The sequence below is a fragment of the Hypomesus nipponensis genome, chromosome 9 (assembly GCF_054491055.1).
Source record: "Hypomesus nipponensis isolate SF chromosome 9, ASM5449105v1, whole genome shotgun sequence".
Classification (NCBI taxonomy): Eukaryota; Metazoa; Chordata; class Actinopteri; order Osmeriformes; family Osmeridae; genus Hypomesus; species Hypomesus nipponensis.
Window position 1 is genome coordinate 12,364,722 of NC_140369.1, and position 17,626 is coordinate 12,382,347.

The window sequence follows — 17,626 nt, forward strand, 5'->3', positions numbered from 1 at the left end:
AAGAGATGTTCCTGGCAAAACAGCCTGATGTTTACAACAATTATTTAATCTTGTGGCATGTGTCTGTTGAGTATGTCCCATGGATTCAAAAAGCATTAGACTGGAGACCCCTGGGAGGGCCTGACCCAGAGAACATTTTATTAAATGACACAATGTCCACTATTCCCCAGGATCAAAGATCCACTATGTAGTTCATCCCACAGCACCTGGTGCACAAGCAAAGAAATATAGTTTGTCATGTAAGGTCATCTCTAGGCCCCAGTCTTTTTGAGGTTGTAATTGCTGCTGACACGCAGAGGAGCTTGTGACTTCCTGTCTGTCACGTTGTCAGACACCCCCATCCTGATGATCTCTCACACAGCCTCTCCTCCAGCTCTGGGCCTGGTAGCAGGAGCAGAAATGCCTGTTCCCAAAATAAACCCTATCTTGACATTGGTGACTCTGATGGAACACTTTCTAGAGACATCCTCTCTGCCACAGTATTCATTTATTTATTTTATTAGACTGTTGTCTCAGATTTGCACAGGGTGCAAAGTTATCTACCTTCATCTGTAACGCAAACCATTATGTACTGTATGAAGGAAATTACTAATTTGATAATAGCTTAGAAACACATTACTGATGGCTATGTCACTCAAAAATAATAAGAATACAGTGGCTACTCAAGACGAAGTCTTAAATAATCACATGATGAAATCAATTGATATCATATTTATATCTGCATGAAAGTCACTTAAGGCCACAGAACTTGCACGGCCCTTGGCCCACTGGCTTTCCTTTTCACGATAGTAGTTCGATAATGTTGGCCCTTGACCTATGGAAGTGTTGGCCCCTGTGTTTCCTCACCTCTATGTCCTTACTATGGCTTAGAGTTCTGGCGTAAAGCCACAGCTGCTGTAGATAGCTGATTAAATCACTGTTGTAATACGAGGAAGGCAGCAAAAACCATCCATCCTGAAACTTTACACTGACACCAGGATGGAATGTTACTTTGAGTATGTAGTAAATGAGTAGATTCCAGTTCTGCCAGAGCTTTGCTCTTCAATACTGTGTTTTGGTGTCTTGTGCATGTCTTGAAATGTGCTATGATGGAGGGATGGGGGCAAAGAAATGTCACCTCCTGGCGTTCTGGCCGCCTCGGCATTGATTCAATACAGTCCTGAAGTCACTGCCCAACCCCATTGAAGCTGCGGTCAGATTAGGCTTCTCGTGTGACTCAAGTACCTGTGTTACTCTACCTCTAGGCTATCCGCTGGTACACTTACCCTTCCCTTATGGTCTGAGGGTTTATTTTAGTGGTTAGAAATATTTGTTTCTAATGTTTCATTCTCAAAAACAAAAACATTTAAAACAAAAAAATAAAGAGGGGATGTTATAAGTAATTGTCATACATGGCTTTACTGCACTGGACAATGCCTATCTGTATTCAAAGACCTGACCTTGGTAAACTAAAGGTTAGCGCCAATGGTATTTTTCATGAGAGTGCTAAGACATTAATAGTTTTGTACAGGGATCAAATGACAGGTTTGACAATTTTTCCGTTGAAGCATTACTTTTTGGGCTGGAGATAGACAGTATTAAGCTTGTGTAAAAATGAAAATAATTCTCCTCATGCTGAAGTCAGAGGGATCTGGTTTACCTTGGGCGATCTTTTTTTCTCCTCAGGCGAAGGTGGTACGAATGACTCATTGAGACTTTGAATGGCAGGCAGGGTTTATAAACCTCTCTCTGTCCTCAACACATGAGTTTGGAGGCCACTTCTCGCTGAAACTACCTCTAGCACATTAAGACAGACATAGAGTATACACAGAAGAACATCTATTGCCTTGGAGAAAATAAGAGCTTCAGGACAGATCTTCACTATGAGGTCCATTTTCTCCCTGCTCTTCTGCCTATTGCTGGAGTCCAATGGATCCTCAGCAATCATCACAGGGGTATGTGGATATCACTTCAAATTCATTGTTATAGAAGGAAAGAAATATAGGGACGATGCTTGTCTATCAGACTGACAATGAACAAAACCAACAAAAACAAAAAGTATTGATGTCAGTAAATGTGTTTTTTTTCCATACGTTTATATGTCATACTATATTTAGTTCTAATTGAGCTTGCCATTGGCACATCGGTGATATAAATATTTAGCATACTGTATTATAACTCATGTACAGTATGTGGTCTTTGAATGACAATATTCCCATTTAACTTGTTTTTAACAATTGTTTTGCACGTAGATTAGTTAATAAAATATACGACTTTCCCAAAGAATCTAAATAAATGGCCCCACGTAAAACAGAGAGCAGAGTAGTTAATAAGAAGTGCTTGATCTCAATAATATTGACATTAATGGTTCGCCTGGTACTGACACTAAAATTATACATAGTAAGAAATAAACTTTTTAAAATTGTATTAGCAACTGCCATTAATAGTGATTTCACTGTCATATTTAATCAACTTTCCTGTCCCTCTTTTCATCATTTCATTCAGAATGAGAAAACTCCCTTGAGTCTTTCACATCCTCCTCTGCAATTTCCTGATACCAGATTTAGAAACATCATGATCCCACCATCTTAAGTGATCATTAGCAATGTGAATCAATCAACGTGTGTGTGTGCGGCTGTGTCCATAGGCCTGTGTGATCGACGCTCAGTGTGGTGGAGGGAGTTGTTGTGCAGTTAGTCTGTGGATCCGGAGCCTGCGTATGTGTGCTCCCATGGGACAGGAGGGGGACATCTGTCACCCCATGAGTCACAAGGTGGGTCAGTAATCTGCACAGTACGTCCTTCACGGCAAAATTCTTTCTGAGAGCTTACAAGTCTCTGTCAGCTATTCCATTCAAAACATGGATGAAGTTTGTATGTGTCTATTTAAGACTGTTGGTCTTCATTTTCAGGTTCCATACTTTGGAAAAAGAATACATCATTCCTGTCCTTGTCTGCCTTATCTAGCATGCATTACAACAGCGGTGGGTAAATCCAGATGCCTTTCACCATACCTGTACCAAGATGTATTAATACCTCTGAGCAGAATCAACTCTGCAGATACATTTTCATGATTCTGTTGTAAAGCTTAGCAGAGCAGTGCTGTTTGTTTTACAATTAAAAAAAAAAAAATGTTGGACTTTGGCATTTTCTTCATTTTAAAATCATAGCCATAACCAAATACTTACAGTATTAAGAATATATTAAGCAATGTAGTGTCTATTCACTTCATAATTTTTACATTAAATGAACAGTTGGATCGTTGCCTTTTGATACATTTTCTCATGTATGCAATGTTGATGTTTGCTGTGTATAAGAATAACAGCTATGTGCATAGAATAGTATCATTTAAAGTACTGCTGCACTTGTGAGTATATAGTATATTGTGTTTTCCATGGACAGTGTATATGATCATTTCCATGTAATCCATAAAGGGTTTTCCCAGATGTACTGTAGCAAAGTGGTCCATTGTGTTACAGACAGTTGGTCAATGAGTGCCACACTACAACCCTAACTTTTTATTTGTCTTGGTTTTTAGCTTCCATAACAAAATATATATAATATATAAAAGTATTAACAATTCTGAACATAAGCTGACCAACTAGCTTATCAGTTAGTATCTAACAAAGAACTGTGCTTGAACTGAACATAAAAAGGAAAAGTCAAGACAAAGAACATAGATCTCCATTCATCCATAGGTTTAGACATCAAGCTGAAAGGAAAATGTTTGCAAATACTAATATTTTGAGTCAGTGGTTTATTATTCTATGTAATCAGTAACAACCATTTTCAATCATTATTATTTTTTGTGACTTTTTCAAAATTATTATTATGACCATCAGTCTAAAAATGAATACTGTTATTTCACTAATGTAGCATGTTTTGTGTTTCTCATGGGAAGAAGCATGCAGCTGCCCTTTGGGGAGGAGAGGGAGTGCATTGTTTAGAGTAATGTCATTGGAATTCTGATAAAGCTGTCAGCTTTATCAAAGCTGATATTTGATATCAAATAACGTTTTGATTGGATATTGTGGGCTAGTAGATGTTTATCTTGTTGGTCAGCTTTTAACATAAATTAAGTGCTCAGTAAAATGTAAAGAATAAGAGCATAATCTACAGCCTGGCTATTCCAGTAGAGCTTTCCCTACAACATAAAGAAGCAGGTCTCCAGAAGCAGGACACTTGAAAATGAATCATTTTCAGGCTATATTTTATGGCAAATTTATCCAAAGATTAAAGCTAAAATTAGATTTGTCCAATGTGTAAGGGGGACCAATGTTCATTGACTCACATTAATCTCATACTTAAGAATACTAGAATCTGTTCTATATAACTCTGGTTAGATTCCAGACTTAGCATGTATAAAGCACTCCCAACGGGGAGGACCTCAGCCCCAGAGAATGTTGGCATACTCACACTGACATCATACAATGAATACAAAAATTCATTTTTAAACTTGATAACACTTATGGTAATGGTCATGTAAGTGGTAACAAGGAAACCATGCAGTTGCTACATCAAGAAACTGGAAGCATCTGATGAAGAACTCAGAAGATCCTACTGCCTTGTATGGAAACAAGCGACAAGTGACTCCTAATTTAACCTTTCTTGTTGATATCAGTAGGATAGTTTGGACAACATTGGAAACATGCTGCATCAATATAGATGTTAGGTGGGCTCCACACCCATGTATATCTAACTATACTATCATAACAGAATCAACAACATAATGACTCAGGATGCCACGACTGTGCCAAACAAAGGAATGTGAATAAGAAGCGTAAACATCTGATTACTGACTACATCTGACTACAAACATTAAGAGAATCGTCCATAATGACCCATAACAGAATGTCAGGATCAAAACAAATATGCATCAACAATTTCTTATTTATTTATTCAGAAATACAAACAATGCAAATATCTCTTAGCACTGACTCTTTGCTTCATATTGAGAATACAAAATCAGGTATATTTTACAGGGAATGTGCAAGGGGCCCAATCAACATTAAAATTCATGATGAATATGTACTTGCAAATAGACTGAGATTATTGATCATTTGAAACAATTGTAAAATTGTATAATAAAGGCCTATACAACATATTCGGCTAAAAAAGGTTCTGAATAAAGCAACAAAAAGCTTTACAGAATGTACAGCGTTCTCACAAATTAACTGGACAAACTGGGCTACTAGTACGACTCAGTATGCTAAATTGGTATAATAACTGAAGAATTGCAACTTTGCACTTGGTTCATGTGGAAAATACAAAATATGGCCTTAAGATTGTGTAACCAGGCAAAAAAAACAGTTCTTCTTAGTTTTCTGAAAAAGAAACGTTCAGATGACACAGTATGGCTCCATTGGGGTTTGTGTGCGCAAACAGCACGGTAAACAGGCTCTGAAACGCATTCGCAGTTCCTTATTGAATATGAAACATAATACAGGATTTGCCCCTGCTTGAACGAACGTCATCCACACCGCAGCAGTCAGGTAGACCTGTGGGATTGTGGCACTTCTGACGAATACTCGAAGGTAGCAAGCGATGATGTAAGGGGCCCAGAGGATCAAGAACGCCAGTGTAATCATGTAATACATCTTTCCTATGCGTTTCTCCATCTTAAATTCATCTAGAACCAGCAGCCTTCTATTTCCATTATGCGAGGCCTGTCTGATGCCCACCAACGTTGGTGGGGTTGGACCACGTCCAAATCCTGCAATCCAATTGGCAGCTGCTTGACCAGTCGCACCTGGCCCATGGAATGTCCAGTTTTGGCTTATTGCTGGGACCAGCTGAGCGGGTTTCATTTTGCGATGATCGTAAACGAAACAAAGCATCTTTATGTAAACAACGTGTGTTGTGCCCACGATGACTGCCAGCATCAACATGAAGCCCAGGGTGTCGTTTGCTTTCACATATCGGTGTTCGAAAATACACTGCTCCTCCTCACGGATGAATTTGTATGTGCCAACGTCAAAAACCGGAGGGAAAGCCATTGCAACCGAAAGAGTCCAAACCATGCAAATAACAGCCACACATGTCCATAAAGTCATTCGTTTGGAATAAAACCTGTGGTGTGCTATTGCCATGTATCGGGTGACACTGACGCAGAAAAGCAGAAACGCAACATGGAAACAAAAAAGAACGGACATGAAAGCAATAATCTTGCATCCTATAATACTGTATGACCAAGTGGAACCATTGTTAATAGATATCATCACAAATGGAAAACACACTGAAGAGCGTATTACATCTGCGAAGCACAAATCAATAAGAAAATAATACGGAGCCTTGTGAAGGGAGCTGTCTTTCAGCACCAGTAGGGACAGCACCACATTGCCTACAAGACTGATGCAAATGATCAGACCGAGCGAGGCCAGTTTCACCGCAGAGGCGGTGATGGCATAATTATGTAGCGAAGGGTTGCTTTCCCCAAACTCACTTGTATTTGCCATCTATGCAACCAAGCTACAGTCATAGGCGCGTTAATTCTGTATGTGCACATCAAGTGCACCTGATTTCTCCAGTTGAAGTTTCAACGACGAATGGAAATTGACCAGATAAACATATGATGCATATTTGTTTATAACTACCTCCGGGTGAACAGCATTAAGTCTGGTAGAACCTACGTTCATTAGGCTATCCCCAGTGATATGAAACGGGAGTTAAGCGACGGAGATTTACCGTGGAGACTAATGAAATGAAGTCACCGTTTTACATTTCGTTTCTTGTTATCCGTGATATGTCATGTCCATTTCGAATAAGCAGTGAATTACACCCCTTGTCCGTAGTTCCATTTTCTTTTGTAAAATACACTATCAGCCAAAAAATCTCTAATAGGCTACATCCGTTTAAAAGTCAGAAATTTTAAACACATATCTCCATTTCCACTGATGGCGAAGGTTCTCGTTCGTCTTGAGGAAGAAATAAAAATAAGACGGAGGACAGGCCGTCATGACTACTTCAGCACGCAATTAATGTAGGGTAGACTGTATAACCCGCTCAGACGAGGGGTGGTCTGAGGCATGGCGCATGAATACATCCAACCATACCCAATGACCCGTAAAAACAATGGTTACTTAAAAAAACACACATAATACTGTTGACTATATAATAGAGCAACAGTATTAAGTAATCTCAGAATCTGAGCACTGACATAATACACGTCCTCACATTCAGCACCGTTTGTCCTCGAGCGCGTTGAAGCCTTGCTGGTGATATTCGAACGGATGTACGTTCATGAAATACTGTACAGCAGGAGTAGTTTCAGTTTGTGCTCAAGCCCAAATGTGATATTATAGGCTACTAACTGGATCAGCTTTAAAGGTACAGTCACGCATTATTTTAAAATATTCCAAATAGGTCAAATAGGCCTCTCCTGATTCCTGAGCTGTTTCATGATGTGAGGTTATCATTACCCACTAGCCTATCAGATAAAGTTATATGCAAGATGACCCCCTCGAATTAAAACTTTACGACCAAAGTCTTTGTAAATTTTACCCCGGTGGATCTCATCCCTAAACCAACACAACCTTCAAAATGTATCATTTTTAAGTCACTGTATTCTTTGTTTTATGTTTCCCTTTTGGTATCCGTTATTTTCGTGAGTCCCTATCGCTGTGATTATCCTGTGTAATCAAGGCACTCTTGAAATGGACATTGGTCTCATTAGATTTTTTTTATATTAACATTATTAATATAGGCTATTAAATCAAAATAAAAAAACCTTGTGATATAACTCAATATGCCTTCACCTATTACAGATAAAGAGACGATATTAAGACCTTAGGGCATACATCCAAGTCCTTCAGGAAGTTCAACGCATGAGATGTGATTAAGTAATGCCCCCTGCAGGCAAGTCCCTTTATTGCAGCAGAAATAGATACCTCATCCTGCATTGAACTTGGGATCCGTCTCACGCCACTTCCCATAACTGTGTGAACTTTCAAACATTCGCAATTGCATTGTGCCATTTGATTGTGGGCTTTAGGGCCGATTTGTTAGGCACAATAACCTACTTTGAGTACGATAAATGTATTTACAGTTGCTTCAAGGCTGTGTGTGTGTGTGTCATTGTATTTCACCCGAGCCTTTAATCCTTGGCTCATTCCAGATTCTGATTGGCTTTATTAATATTGAGGATTGCTCACCCTATGTAGGCTAGATAACCAATGACACTTATAACAAAAGTATAACATTATTTGGACAAACCATTGACTGTTCAGTCAAAGTTGCTCCTTAGCATTTAGGTTAATCTACTCACTGACGCCGTACAGCGAGTGAGTCAGCACAGTGGTGAAACACGAAAGAAAGTCTGGAGTGGTGACTGACTGAGAGAGTGGTAGAACGATACGATAGTTGTTGCTGGAGCAAACGGGTCGTTTTTCCACATTTGCTGTTCAACGTAGAAAATGGCTGTTCCTGCAAGCACACATCTACAAATCAACACAGAAGCACAGAGTGGCCACTCGGTGTCTGCTGAAAACAGTATCGATATTGACGAGAAAGAGTTGGAAAATATTGCTAAGAATCAACAAGAAGACGGGGCAACGTTGCCCCTACATTCCCCATGGACATTTTGGCTCGACAGGTAGTGCTGTACTTGCATAATGACTGACAAGTGTACTAAACTTACCCATACTACACTATATTTTTAATAATCTGAGAGGCGCAAAGTTGACATTGTGGTCGTTGTTGCTTGCCTGGCTTTGCTAATGTTAGCTAGTGCTCGCTAGAAAAAGGCCGGCCCATTGCGTAGCATCCTATACGGATGCTAAGCTAATGAGCTAGCATAACCTCGCACAGTCATGAGCAATCTCCTGGAAGTCCTATTCTTATTGCAAATAGCGTGCAATGTTTGTTTGGATTTGGCTACATACGTATATCCAACTATCTTTCCCTTTTTAAGATGACGTGCTGTGAGTACAGTGGGCATAAACGAAGACGCTACATTGTTAGCTCTAACCATTTAGATTAACTAGCTAGGCCTTATCGAAACAATCAAAACTACAGGAAATATCAATTAAATTGTGTCACGGAAATGGCATTCAGTGACAATGTGTAAGTATTTAATTGTTTCTGGCAGGCCAGCAATATTTAACTATAGTCTGACCCACAAAAGCCCTTCATATATTTTCGAAATGAGCAGTCTGTTTTATTACGTGATGCACTGATATTTGTTCAGTGATTCATTTAAGTGATGTTCCTGAGCTGGGGTCAAATGTTTTGGTCTTCTCAACATTATACACTCACATAGGAATTCGCTTTAAAGACCGACCAACAGCTGGTTAAACATGCCTAAAATTGCGCCAAATAATGTCCATAAACCAGTACTTTAACACAGTGTTAGCGTGTGAAGTTTAAGAAGAAGAATCAACTTTATTGTCAAGTATGCCTACACATACAGGGAATGCGTCTTGATAACAAGAGCTTGCATAACACATCAGCAAGACATCAATAACAAATACATAGATAATAAAGAATGATGAATAATCATACACATGTAGATACACATACATACATACATACATACATACATACATACATACATACATACATACATACATACATACATACATACATACATACATACATACATACATACATACATACATACATACATACATACATACATACATAATGAAAATCTGTGTCCTGTTCAGAATCAGAATGGGATTTATTCGCCATGAAAGTTTGCTCAGACAAGGAATTTGCTTTGGCAGGAAGGTGCATACAGTAAACATATAGGAATCTTAAATTTAAATATGTGGTCTAACTATACTAAGGATACATAAACTAGCAGTACTAGTACTGTTATGTACAGTGCAAACTTTACAGACCAAACTGATTAAAACCACCCAACAAACAACATTGTGTCTCTAGACTACTTCCATCTTGATATGCTCACTCAATCATCCTCTTGCTGTTGTCAGCTAGTCAGTTGTGTAGGCTGAATGTGGAATAACAAGCAGCTAATGCACATAAACTGCATTATCCAACACCAAATCACTACCAACCATCTGACCAATCTTATCTTTTGTCTGAACTCACCTTTCAGGTCGTTACCTGGGACAACAGCAGCAGAATGCGAGTCTAATCTGAAAAAAATATACACTGTAGAAACTGTGCAAGTGAGTTAATACTGTGTACATACTGTGGACAATTCTTAGTCTTTTAATACATTTTTGACTCTGTGAGTAATAATAGGGGATAGAACTGTGACTCCAAGACCAATGCTAATTACTTTACTCTTACTACTTTTTTTGTGTGGGAATAGAGTTTCTGGAGTGTGTACAACAACATCCCCTCTGTGACAGCCCTGCCCCTTAGATGTAGCTATCACTTGATGCGAGGGGAGAGGAGACCCCTATGGTATGTTTCATTAAACAAGGAATACACTTTTTTGGGTCTGATATAGCCTGAATATGCTGAATTTGTTTAATGAAGTTTTCATTTTGTAGCCTCCCTTAATCTGAGTTGATGTGTGATTTCGATTACCGACTAAAATACTTTAAACCGCAATTAACTGCAACACATTTAAACAGAAAACTTTGATGGCATTACTTGCATTACATTTTTGCATAGTTACTGTCATATCTCATTCTTCCCAACAGGGAAGAAGAAAGTAATGCCAAAGGAGGAGTATGGAAGATGAAGATACCAAAAGACAGCACTGTATCTTGTTTAACTTTACCCACTAGTCACTGTTTAAACACTTGTCAGCAATCTTTTGTTTTGCATATCTTCAGTTGTTCAGTGCAATTGACCAGACATTCCATGTTTTCTTTTTCAGTCCTCAGTTTGGAAGGAGCTGTTACTTGCTACAATTGGAGAGCAGTTTGCAGATTACTGTGCCTCAGGTAAATCTCAAAACAAAGAATGACACTATTATGACCAGAAGCTAGAGGGCAGTCTTGGACTATTTATCCTTGCTCAACAATTATAGCTGCAATAGCTAACATTTTACAATAAATTCAAATATGAGATTAGTGCCCCAGTTCTTGTCTGAACACCTATACTTTCCTCTAACTAGATTTTTACAGTGGTTTTACAAATTAGGCCAAGGAAAAATGCATGCCTTGCTCAAAGCATTTGGCTGGAATAGGATTGTTGGAATGTAACAGTCTGGAAAGTAGTGGTATGCTTCAACAATTATACAATGATATTCCACTGGCACTGAGCTGTCTGTGTTGCCAAACAACTCTGAGTGCCTCATTAGCTAATGCGAAATGTTTAAAGGGGAAAATGATTTGTTTTTGCCGAAAAAGTCTTACCTATCGTGGGCTTACCTATTGTAGGCTTACCTTTAACAGATGAATGCTATCTTTCAGTAGGGTAAAGCAATATCTCATCCTTCCCTTTTTGTCTTGTGATAACTTGTTTCACTCAGAGTTGAGTTCACTTATCCAGGTGCAAAATTGAAATAACATTCCAGTTCAGCACAGTTATTAATTATGACAATTAAAAAAATATTATTCATCAATATCAGGCAAGTCTGGGAATTTGACTTTCAAGTCTGGGAAGATAACCCCTTGTTGAAAATGATCAAGCCTGGTCACTTTTACTGTCCCTCGTATATTAGCTAATAACAATTCTGTAGCTGATCATCACAGTAACATTTATGTAATAACTTGAACAACAATATTTTGTTAACTCTACCATAAACCAGTTCTTTTTCTAAAATTTGAAACCAATTATTATTACATAACCCCCTTTCAAGCTACACTTGTGTAATACCATGTTACTACAAATGTTAGTGCTTCACTCTGTAGGAAGCTGTTCTCTTGAGTCAAATACTGTCTTGAATTCCTTACTTTGGTAACAGATGATGAGGTTGTTGGCGTCAGTGTTAGTGTTCGTGATCGAGAGGATGTCGTTCAAGTCTGGAATGGGAATGCTTCTCTTGCGAGTGAAGCAAATATTTTGGGCAAAGTCTATGAACTACTTCCTAACATCACTTTTAAAGCAGTGTTTTATAAATGTAAGTATACTTTTTTCCTAAATTGCAGGCATACAGTTATATGTAATAGGCATATTCTTTACTTCCGATTCTGTATGAAAATGTAATTATTAATAGGCACTAAGTGTATATATACATTGAATGTGTGGGCTTTCAACTTCCAGCTCACAGGGAACATCATGCCTTTGAAGGAGGACGTTCAAGACAGTAGCTCCTTATGCACCTGATGCACTTTTTATTGTCAGAGCTCAGTTCTGGCCTGGGCATAATCCAATGCCCACAACTCAAGATTATCACCCAGCATATTTTGAAAACTTTATTGATATATTTTTGATGGAATTAACTGGTTGAGTTTCCAGTCTAATGCCTTTAATCCGTTTTTTATGTAAATGAACTCTTGAATCAGACTATTCCTCAGAGATTGTATTTTTTATGCATTTCCTTTCATTTCTTGGAAAGATACCACAATCCCATTGTACTGAAGAAACATATAAAGAAAGACAAGAACATTCAGATATGTCACTCATAGGGGCACCATGAGACACTTTAAGGAGCTCTGGCTCTATTTCAGCTCCTAGTGAAGCAGTAGTTCTGCTTTCTTTTTATATGTTCTTGACTGCGCTGCACTGTCACTGCCATACTGTCCGCACAGCAAGTCATACATCTCTTCTCACGTTCACTGAAATTGATAGTCTGTAGAAACGGCACATAAAATTATACAGGCTCATCTTTCCCCTTTTTGGTCCAACAAGAAATGTTACTCATTTCATACAAGACTATTCTTTATCTTTGTTGTAATTTTTAATAGTTGGATCCAAAGTGCCAAAATAACCTGTCAGGCACACTTACAAAGAACACACTGCACATCATTTTATCTTATTTTATATTATTAAAAGTATACATAGTGGTCAACAATGCCATAGGCACTAACTGTATTAATGTGTTCAGCACCATCCAATGTATATCTTTTTAAAATTACTTTTTACGGAATAATGTTTGCAATAAGCTTACCGTGTTAGATTTAAAGTCACTTTACAATGTTTTGAATTCAGTCAAAAGTAAATATTATGAAAAATAATTATTTTGTACCTCACCTCTGCTTTTATGCTTCTGTAATGAAACTCTTTCTGGATTGTTTATAAATGCTAATCTTTGTTGCTAGACCAAAGAAAATAGTTTCCCCTGGAATAAAAGTTTAGTTAGCCTAATACTCTGAATTGATTGACAGCTTCTTGTAGAAAAATGTAATCATGCTTCACTTGATCAAGGGGTTTCTCATCATACAAGGTTCAGTATGCACCATACCACAACTATACCTTCATTTTGTCTTTGTGTTGGGGGGTGAGTTTGTACCTGTATTTTCTTTTCTCCAAATCCAGTGCACCAAGAATGTGAAGAATAATTTCAGTTGTGTGTTCTAAGCACAGTTTTAAGGGTTTAAGGGTAATATTTAATGTGGAAGATGTGTAGCTCTTTTAGGTAGCTAACCTATAGTTTGTCTAATTACTTTAAGGTTCTGTAAGTGAGGGGTACTGTTTTTTTTTTTTGATGTGCCTTATCTGTACAGGTTTTCAACTCTAGAATGTTCTCTCTAAATGTATGCAATATGTCTTAATGTTTGTCAGATACCAATTATTTGACTTATGTTGAAAAAATAAAATGACCCATTTGAGATGAACTATTAATGCTTTGTTATTGAACTTTGATAAGATTTTAATCATTACTTTTCAGTTGACTAACTTTTTTGTTCCATGTCTGCCACCCACTGAATTGTTGTCTTTTTTCTTTTCAACTACGTTTTTTTATACATTTGAGGTAGAACCGAGTAGGGACACGTGTTGATTGAGGATGTAATAACAAAATTAGTGGACCAAAAAGTGAAGAACTATAATGTGATATTTTCAGCTTTCTCTCTCCTGAATTCACACTTTAACAGTATGTGAGTGATCCGTTGTCGTCATGCAAATTATTTATCACAGCTATTTGTTTCAGTTTAGGTTGCATTACCTTGCTGACAAACAGTATATATACAGACAGTAAATATATCCTCTGATGTCTCCTGTGAAATAGATTTTATTGTTCCTTTAATGTGCTCCATATTCTCTAACATTCTATGAAAACCATGTCCTTTGTCCAATTAGAGCATTTTCTTTAATTTGCTTAATTACCTAATTAACAGAAAGTTAATTACTTTGTTGTTTGCAATTGTGTATATGGAACGTGTTATGTAACTGATAGTGATCCTTAATTAATTTGTTTTTAAAGCGACAGGCTGTAAAAGCTCATATGCAGCTCATTCACTATCAAACAAATCTGAGAAACTATTTAAACTTAAACACTTAAGTCTCCTTTGAGCAAAAAATACATGAGCTCAGAACACACGGATACAGATTAGTCACTCACTAACAAACGGGTGACACTGTTTGTTGGATTGCATTAATGCAACAAAATGCTAATTAATTGAAAATTGATTTAGACAATGATGAACAACTGATTATTGCTCAGTGCTCTTTCAAATTTCATACAGATTGTATAGTGTACTGTAAAAATGTGCAGAACAATACTGATTCCTAAAAAATAGAACAGTTTCACAAAACCCCTACATAATACTGTATGCATGCATGTGTGTATTCCTGTGCTGCAAAATAACAAAGGGGAAATTAACACATTGTGGTAATGCTATATTGTGATGGATGTTTCTCCTATACCCAGAAGCTGCTTGTTATATTAACCCTACCCAATAAGAGTTAAGGATGTGCCCTAAACTTTCCTCACATTGCTATGCCTATGAGTCTGGCATCTGTCAGCATCCCTATCTGTAGACTTTTTTCCAATCTACACCAATCACAATCTTTCCAATGTTGTCACAACACATACTCACCTGCATAAATGCAGTATGACCTACCGTACAATATGTTTTCAATGTCATCAATATGCTGGTATTGACTTATAATATTTTTATGGAGTTCGTTAGAGATCAGTTAATTGTGGTGATCCCCAATATTGTCAGAGGGTGGCGCTCTATACCCAAACATGAAACTTTCGGCGACTCCTCTTCCCAAGATTCCTCCTTGATGCAGCAATGATAAATTTACTGTTGTGTGTAATGAAATGAGCTGTACCTTTCAAACCTTGATCAAGGACAAAACATTGGATTTTTTTAACTCTTAAATTAATGTTGCTTTTCAATGAATGTTAACTGGACTACTGAACCGTTTTCTCATGGACAAATGACTGAAATTGTAATCATAATGTCTTCTATTTATTATTTATTCACTATAAAAATGTTTTTAAGTGAACATTGTTTAACCTGCTGCAGTGAAACTGAGCACGCCTTATAATAATTCTAGGGGTGCAAAGACTAATGGCTTACAACAGTTGGGAACTTTTATATCAAATTAACAAGTTAATAATGAAAATGATACTAACAAGCTGAAATAACAGAGCGTAGGTCACGTCACCTTATGTGTTGTTGTGGGCAATTACACACTTGCAACCGTTGTTATAAAAGCTTTTGAGAATCGACAGTAGTTTTAGGGTATGCTACACAATCTAGCTTTCTAAAAAGGTCTGCAACACAAAAATAGTTCTCAAAAAGTTTTCAAATCGTGTAATCTGATTGGCAACTCAACATTTTTTTATTTAATATTTGAATAGCAAATATATCAGCAATTCCAGATCCCTCTCTTTGGAAAAGTGAAGAAAATAAGAAATAGTATCATTTGTAATTAGTTAGCTTTGACATTTCCCTTCACGACAATCCTCTAATGTAGACCCTTAGTGGTAAAACTAATGAATAATTACATCCTCATAAGACCGACAGCCTGACATTATTCGGTTTAAAGCATTTCAAAGCTGAAGACTTGGACTTGTATTTCTGTGAAGATCTGCAATGAATGTTGTTTACCCAGCAGGTGGATATGACGTCACGGACTTGGAACATCAGAAAATAACAATTTTCTAAATCCGCGATTGCGTTTTCTTTCAAGACTGATTAAATGTAGTAACATTAGAAGGAGCTCGCTCTCATATTCGCGACAGCAGGTGGTGTGAAACTGTTGAATCTTTTCCTCGAAACGGTCCTCTTCGTGAATGCAGCAGAGATTTCAGCTCGCAGTTAAAGTTAGTCCCCATGCGGAGTAATATTGTTAGTATTTACTGTGTGATTGTTGCATGCTTTCTTGGTACACAAGATCGCTTGTACAGTTCATTATCTGTAGCACAGAATTTTGTCCACTGCGTGCACCTTCAATTGTCGATTCCGGTAAGTTTACAATATGATAGTGTCGCTCATTGTATTGTTATTAGCCTACTATTCCAGCTTTACACTCATGGAGTTTGTCTTTGTTTGCCACAGTTTTTGATATTGTTTCTATTGTGAAATAAACAAATAAACAACACCTGCTGTACTAAGAGAAGGCACAGATTAATGTTTGAAGGCTTGTTTTTAGAGCACCCGTGCTGATTGCGGTTCATATAGGTAGTAATAGGGAGGCACAGCATTTTACACTTGGATGAAAGTTTTCTGTAGTTGTTTTGGCTTTTCTTTAAATGATAGTGAGCTCGCGAGCTAAATACGCTTTAGAAGGAAGTTCAAGTCACACTTTGAAGACCTAGTGCATAACGCATTCATTTTCACAATTGATTTGAGGTTACCTGTTATATAGTCCGAGGAAGTTTGTACCGTGATATCTCTGGACCAATATCTGGGATAAGCTACTTTCCCCCACGTGCTACAACTTTCCAAAAACTCAGTTGAACCGACTTTTTAGGCAATGGAGAGATCTCGTACTATAGCCTACCGTTTGTGATTAGCCAACAAATATGTTTCTTTTACAGTGTTTTATTTTATTACCAATATTGTAGGAATTATAATTTGATATTCTTTAGCTGTCTGACCCATAGCAACCATACCGGGGTTATAGTGATACTTATGGGCCACTGCCTAACTGTACCTGATTTCAAATGGATATATTGTTGTCATGGGCTTTTACGTTGGAGAACATTGCTGACCATCAGTTTTGTCTGTGGCTATAAGAAATCATTATCTAACAATTAGGCCATGTTAAGTCGGCTAATAATTGAAAGTTCTTCATCAGTTTCTTGGATATGTTGTAAACTGTTATTAAACTAAATGTTATCAAGTAAATATAATTGACTTTTATATGTGTCTATTATTATTATTATTATTATTACTAGTATTACTGTTGTAGTTGGAATTGTTGAACTTTCAAGTGCAAGGTAGGCTACACTGAAATAAACTATACATTCATAGTTTTAGTTTGAACTACAAATTAAACCTTGTGAGACAAAGTAGGCCTATCTGTAATTACTGGGTAATATTACTGTACGGACAACATTACTAAAGTTTTACACAGTAACTTACAATAATAAAATATATTAATAATTTGTTACACATTTAAGCCTAATTTAGACGACAGGCTTCAATTTTAAGTTGAAAAGCTTGTCATGTATTTTCCTGCAAATTAGACAGTCAAGTATGAATACCAGATACAGTCATCTAAACCACGCTGCAAACAGATTGGAGATTGTACTTTGAGAAGTTTATAGATAATGTCTTTGGTGTTTACTGTGAAGGAACACCACCAGCACATATCAAATAGTTAAATATTAATTTTGTTACAGTAAAAAGAGTGAACCAAGACTCAATCTGCTGCTGGCACCACAT

The 17,626-nt window shown here is 37.3% G+C and overlaps 4 protein-coding genes across 11 annotated transcripts in view; 3 read left to right on the forward strand and 1 right to left on the reverse strand.

Annotated features, from left to right (window-relative positions):
- Positions 1–1,757: 1,757 nt before the first annotated feature.
- On the forward strand, positions 1,758–3,273 carry prok2 (prokineticin 2). Its single transcript, XM_084705804.1, has 3 exons — positions 1,758–1,934; positions 2,627–2,752; positions 2,891–3,273. The coding sequence occupies exons 1-3, from the start codon at positions 1,863–1,865 to the stop codon at positions 3,050–3,052; spliced, it is 360 nt and encodes a 119-aa protein (XP_084561930.1). The 5' UTR covers positions 1,758–1,862; the 3' UTR covers positions 3,053–3,273.
- A 1,635-nt stretch (positions 3,274–4,908) lies between these two features.
- gpr27 (G protein-coupled receptor 27) lies at positions 4,909–7,242 on the reverse strand. The gene has a single exon (XM_084705051.1). The coding sequence runs from the start codon at positions 6,431–6,433 to the stop codon at positions 5,318–5,320; it is 1,116 nt and encodes a 371-aa protein (XP_084561177.1). The 5' UTR covers positions 6,434–7,242; the 3' UTR covers positions 4,909–5,317.
- Positions 7,243–8,268: 1,026 nt separating this feature from the next.
- Positions 8,269–13,615, forward strand: LOC146272971 (eukaryotic translation initiation factor 4E type 3-like). The gene is made up of 7 exons (XM_084706124.1): positions 8,269–8,568; positions 10,036–10,108; positions 10,255–10,349; positions 10,592–10,652; positions 10,771–10,837; positions 11,803–11,958; positions 12,102–13,615. The coding sequence occupies exons 1-7, from the start codon at positions 8,390–8,392 to the stop codon at positions 12,146–12,148; spliced, it is 678 nt and encodes a 225-aa protein (XP_084562250.1). The 5' UTR covers positions 8,269–8,389; the 3' UTR covers positions 12,149–13,615.
- A 2,240-nt stretch (positions 13,616–15,855) lies between these two features.
- foxp1b (forkhead box P1b) overlaps positions 15,856–17,626 on the forward strand; it is a 129,530-nt gene continuing 127,759 nt past the window's right edge. For 7 of the 8 annotated variants that reach the window (XM_084704624.1, XM_084704625.1, XM_084704623.1 and 4 more), the window contains exon 1: positions 15,870–16,201. The gene's annotated coding sequence lies outside the window, so the exon portion shown is untranslated. Of the gene's footprint in view, positions 16,202–17,626 lie in introns of all 8 variants that reach the window. The other variant, XM_084704634.1, reaches the window with a different exon arrangement.

What these genes read in the sequence shown, in the direction of transcription:
- prok2 (XM_084705804.1), top strand. Translation starts at nt 1,863, where the DNA reads ATGAGGTCCATTTTCTCCCTGCTCTTCTGCCTATTGCTGGAGTCCAAT. An exon ending in CCTCAGCAATCATCACAGGG is followed by an intron (nt 1,935 to 2,626) that starts GTATGTGGATAT and finishes CTGTGTCCATAG; the next exon opens with GCCTGTGTGATCGACGCTCA. An exon ending in GTCACCCCATGAGTCACAAG is followed by an intron (nt 2,753 to 2,890) that starts GTGGGTCAGTAA and finishes CTTCATTTTCAG; the next exon opens with GTTCCATACTTTGGAAAAAG.
- gpr27 (XM_084705051.1), bottom strand. Translation starts at nt 6,433, where the DNA reads ATGGCAAATACAAGTGAGTTTGGGGAAAGCAACCCTTCGCTACATAAT.
- LOC146272971 (XM_084706124.1), top strand. Translation starts at nt 8,390, where the DNA reads ATGGCTGTTCCTGCAAGCACACATCTACAAATCAACACAGAAGCACAG. An exon ending in ACACTGTAGAAACTGTGCAA is followed by an intron (nt 10,109 to 10,254) that starts GTGAGTTAATAC and finishes GTGTGGGAATAG; the next exon opens with AGTTTCTGGAGTGTGTACAA. An exon ending in GGGGAGAGGAGACCCCTATG is followed by an intron (nt 10,350 to 10,591) that starts GTATGTTTCATT and finishes TCTTCCCAACAG; the next exon opens with GGAAGAAGAAAGTAATGCCA.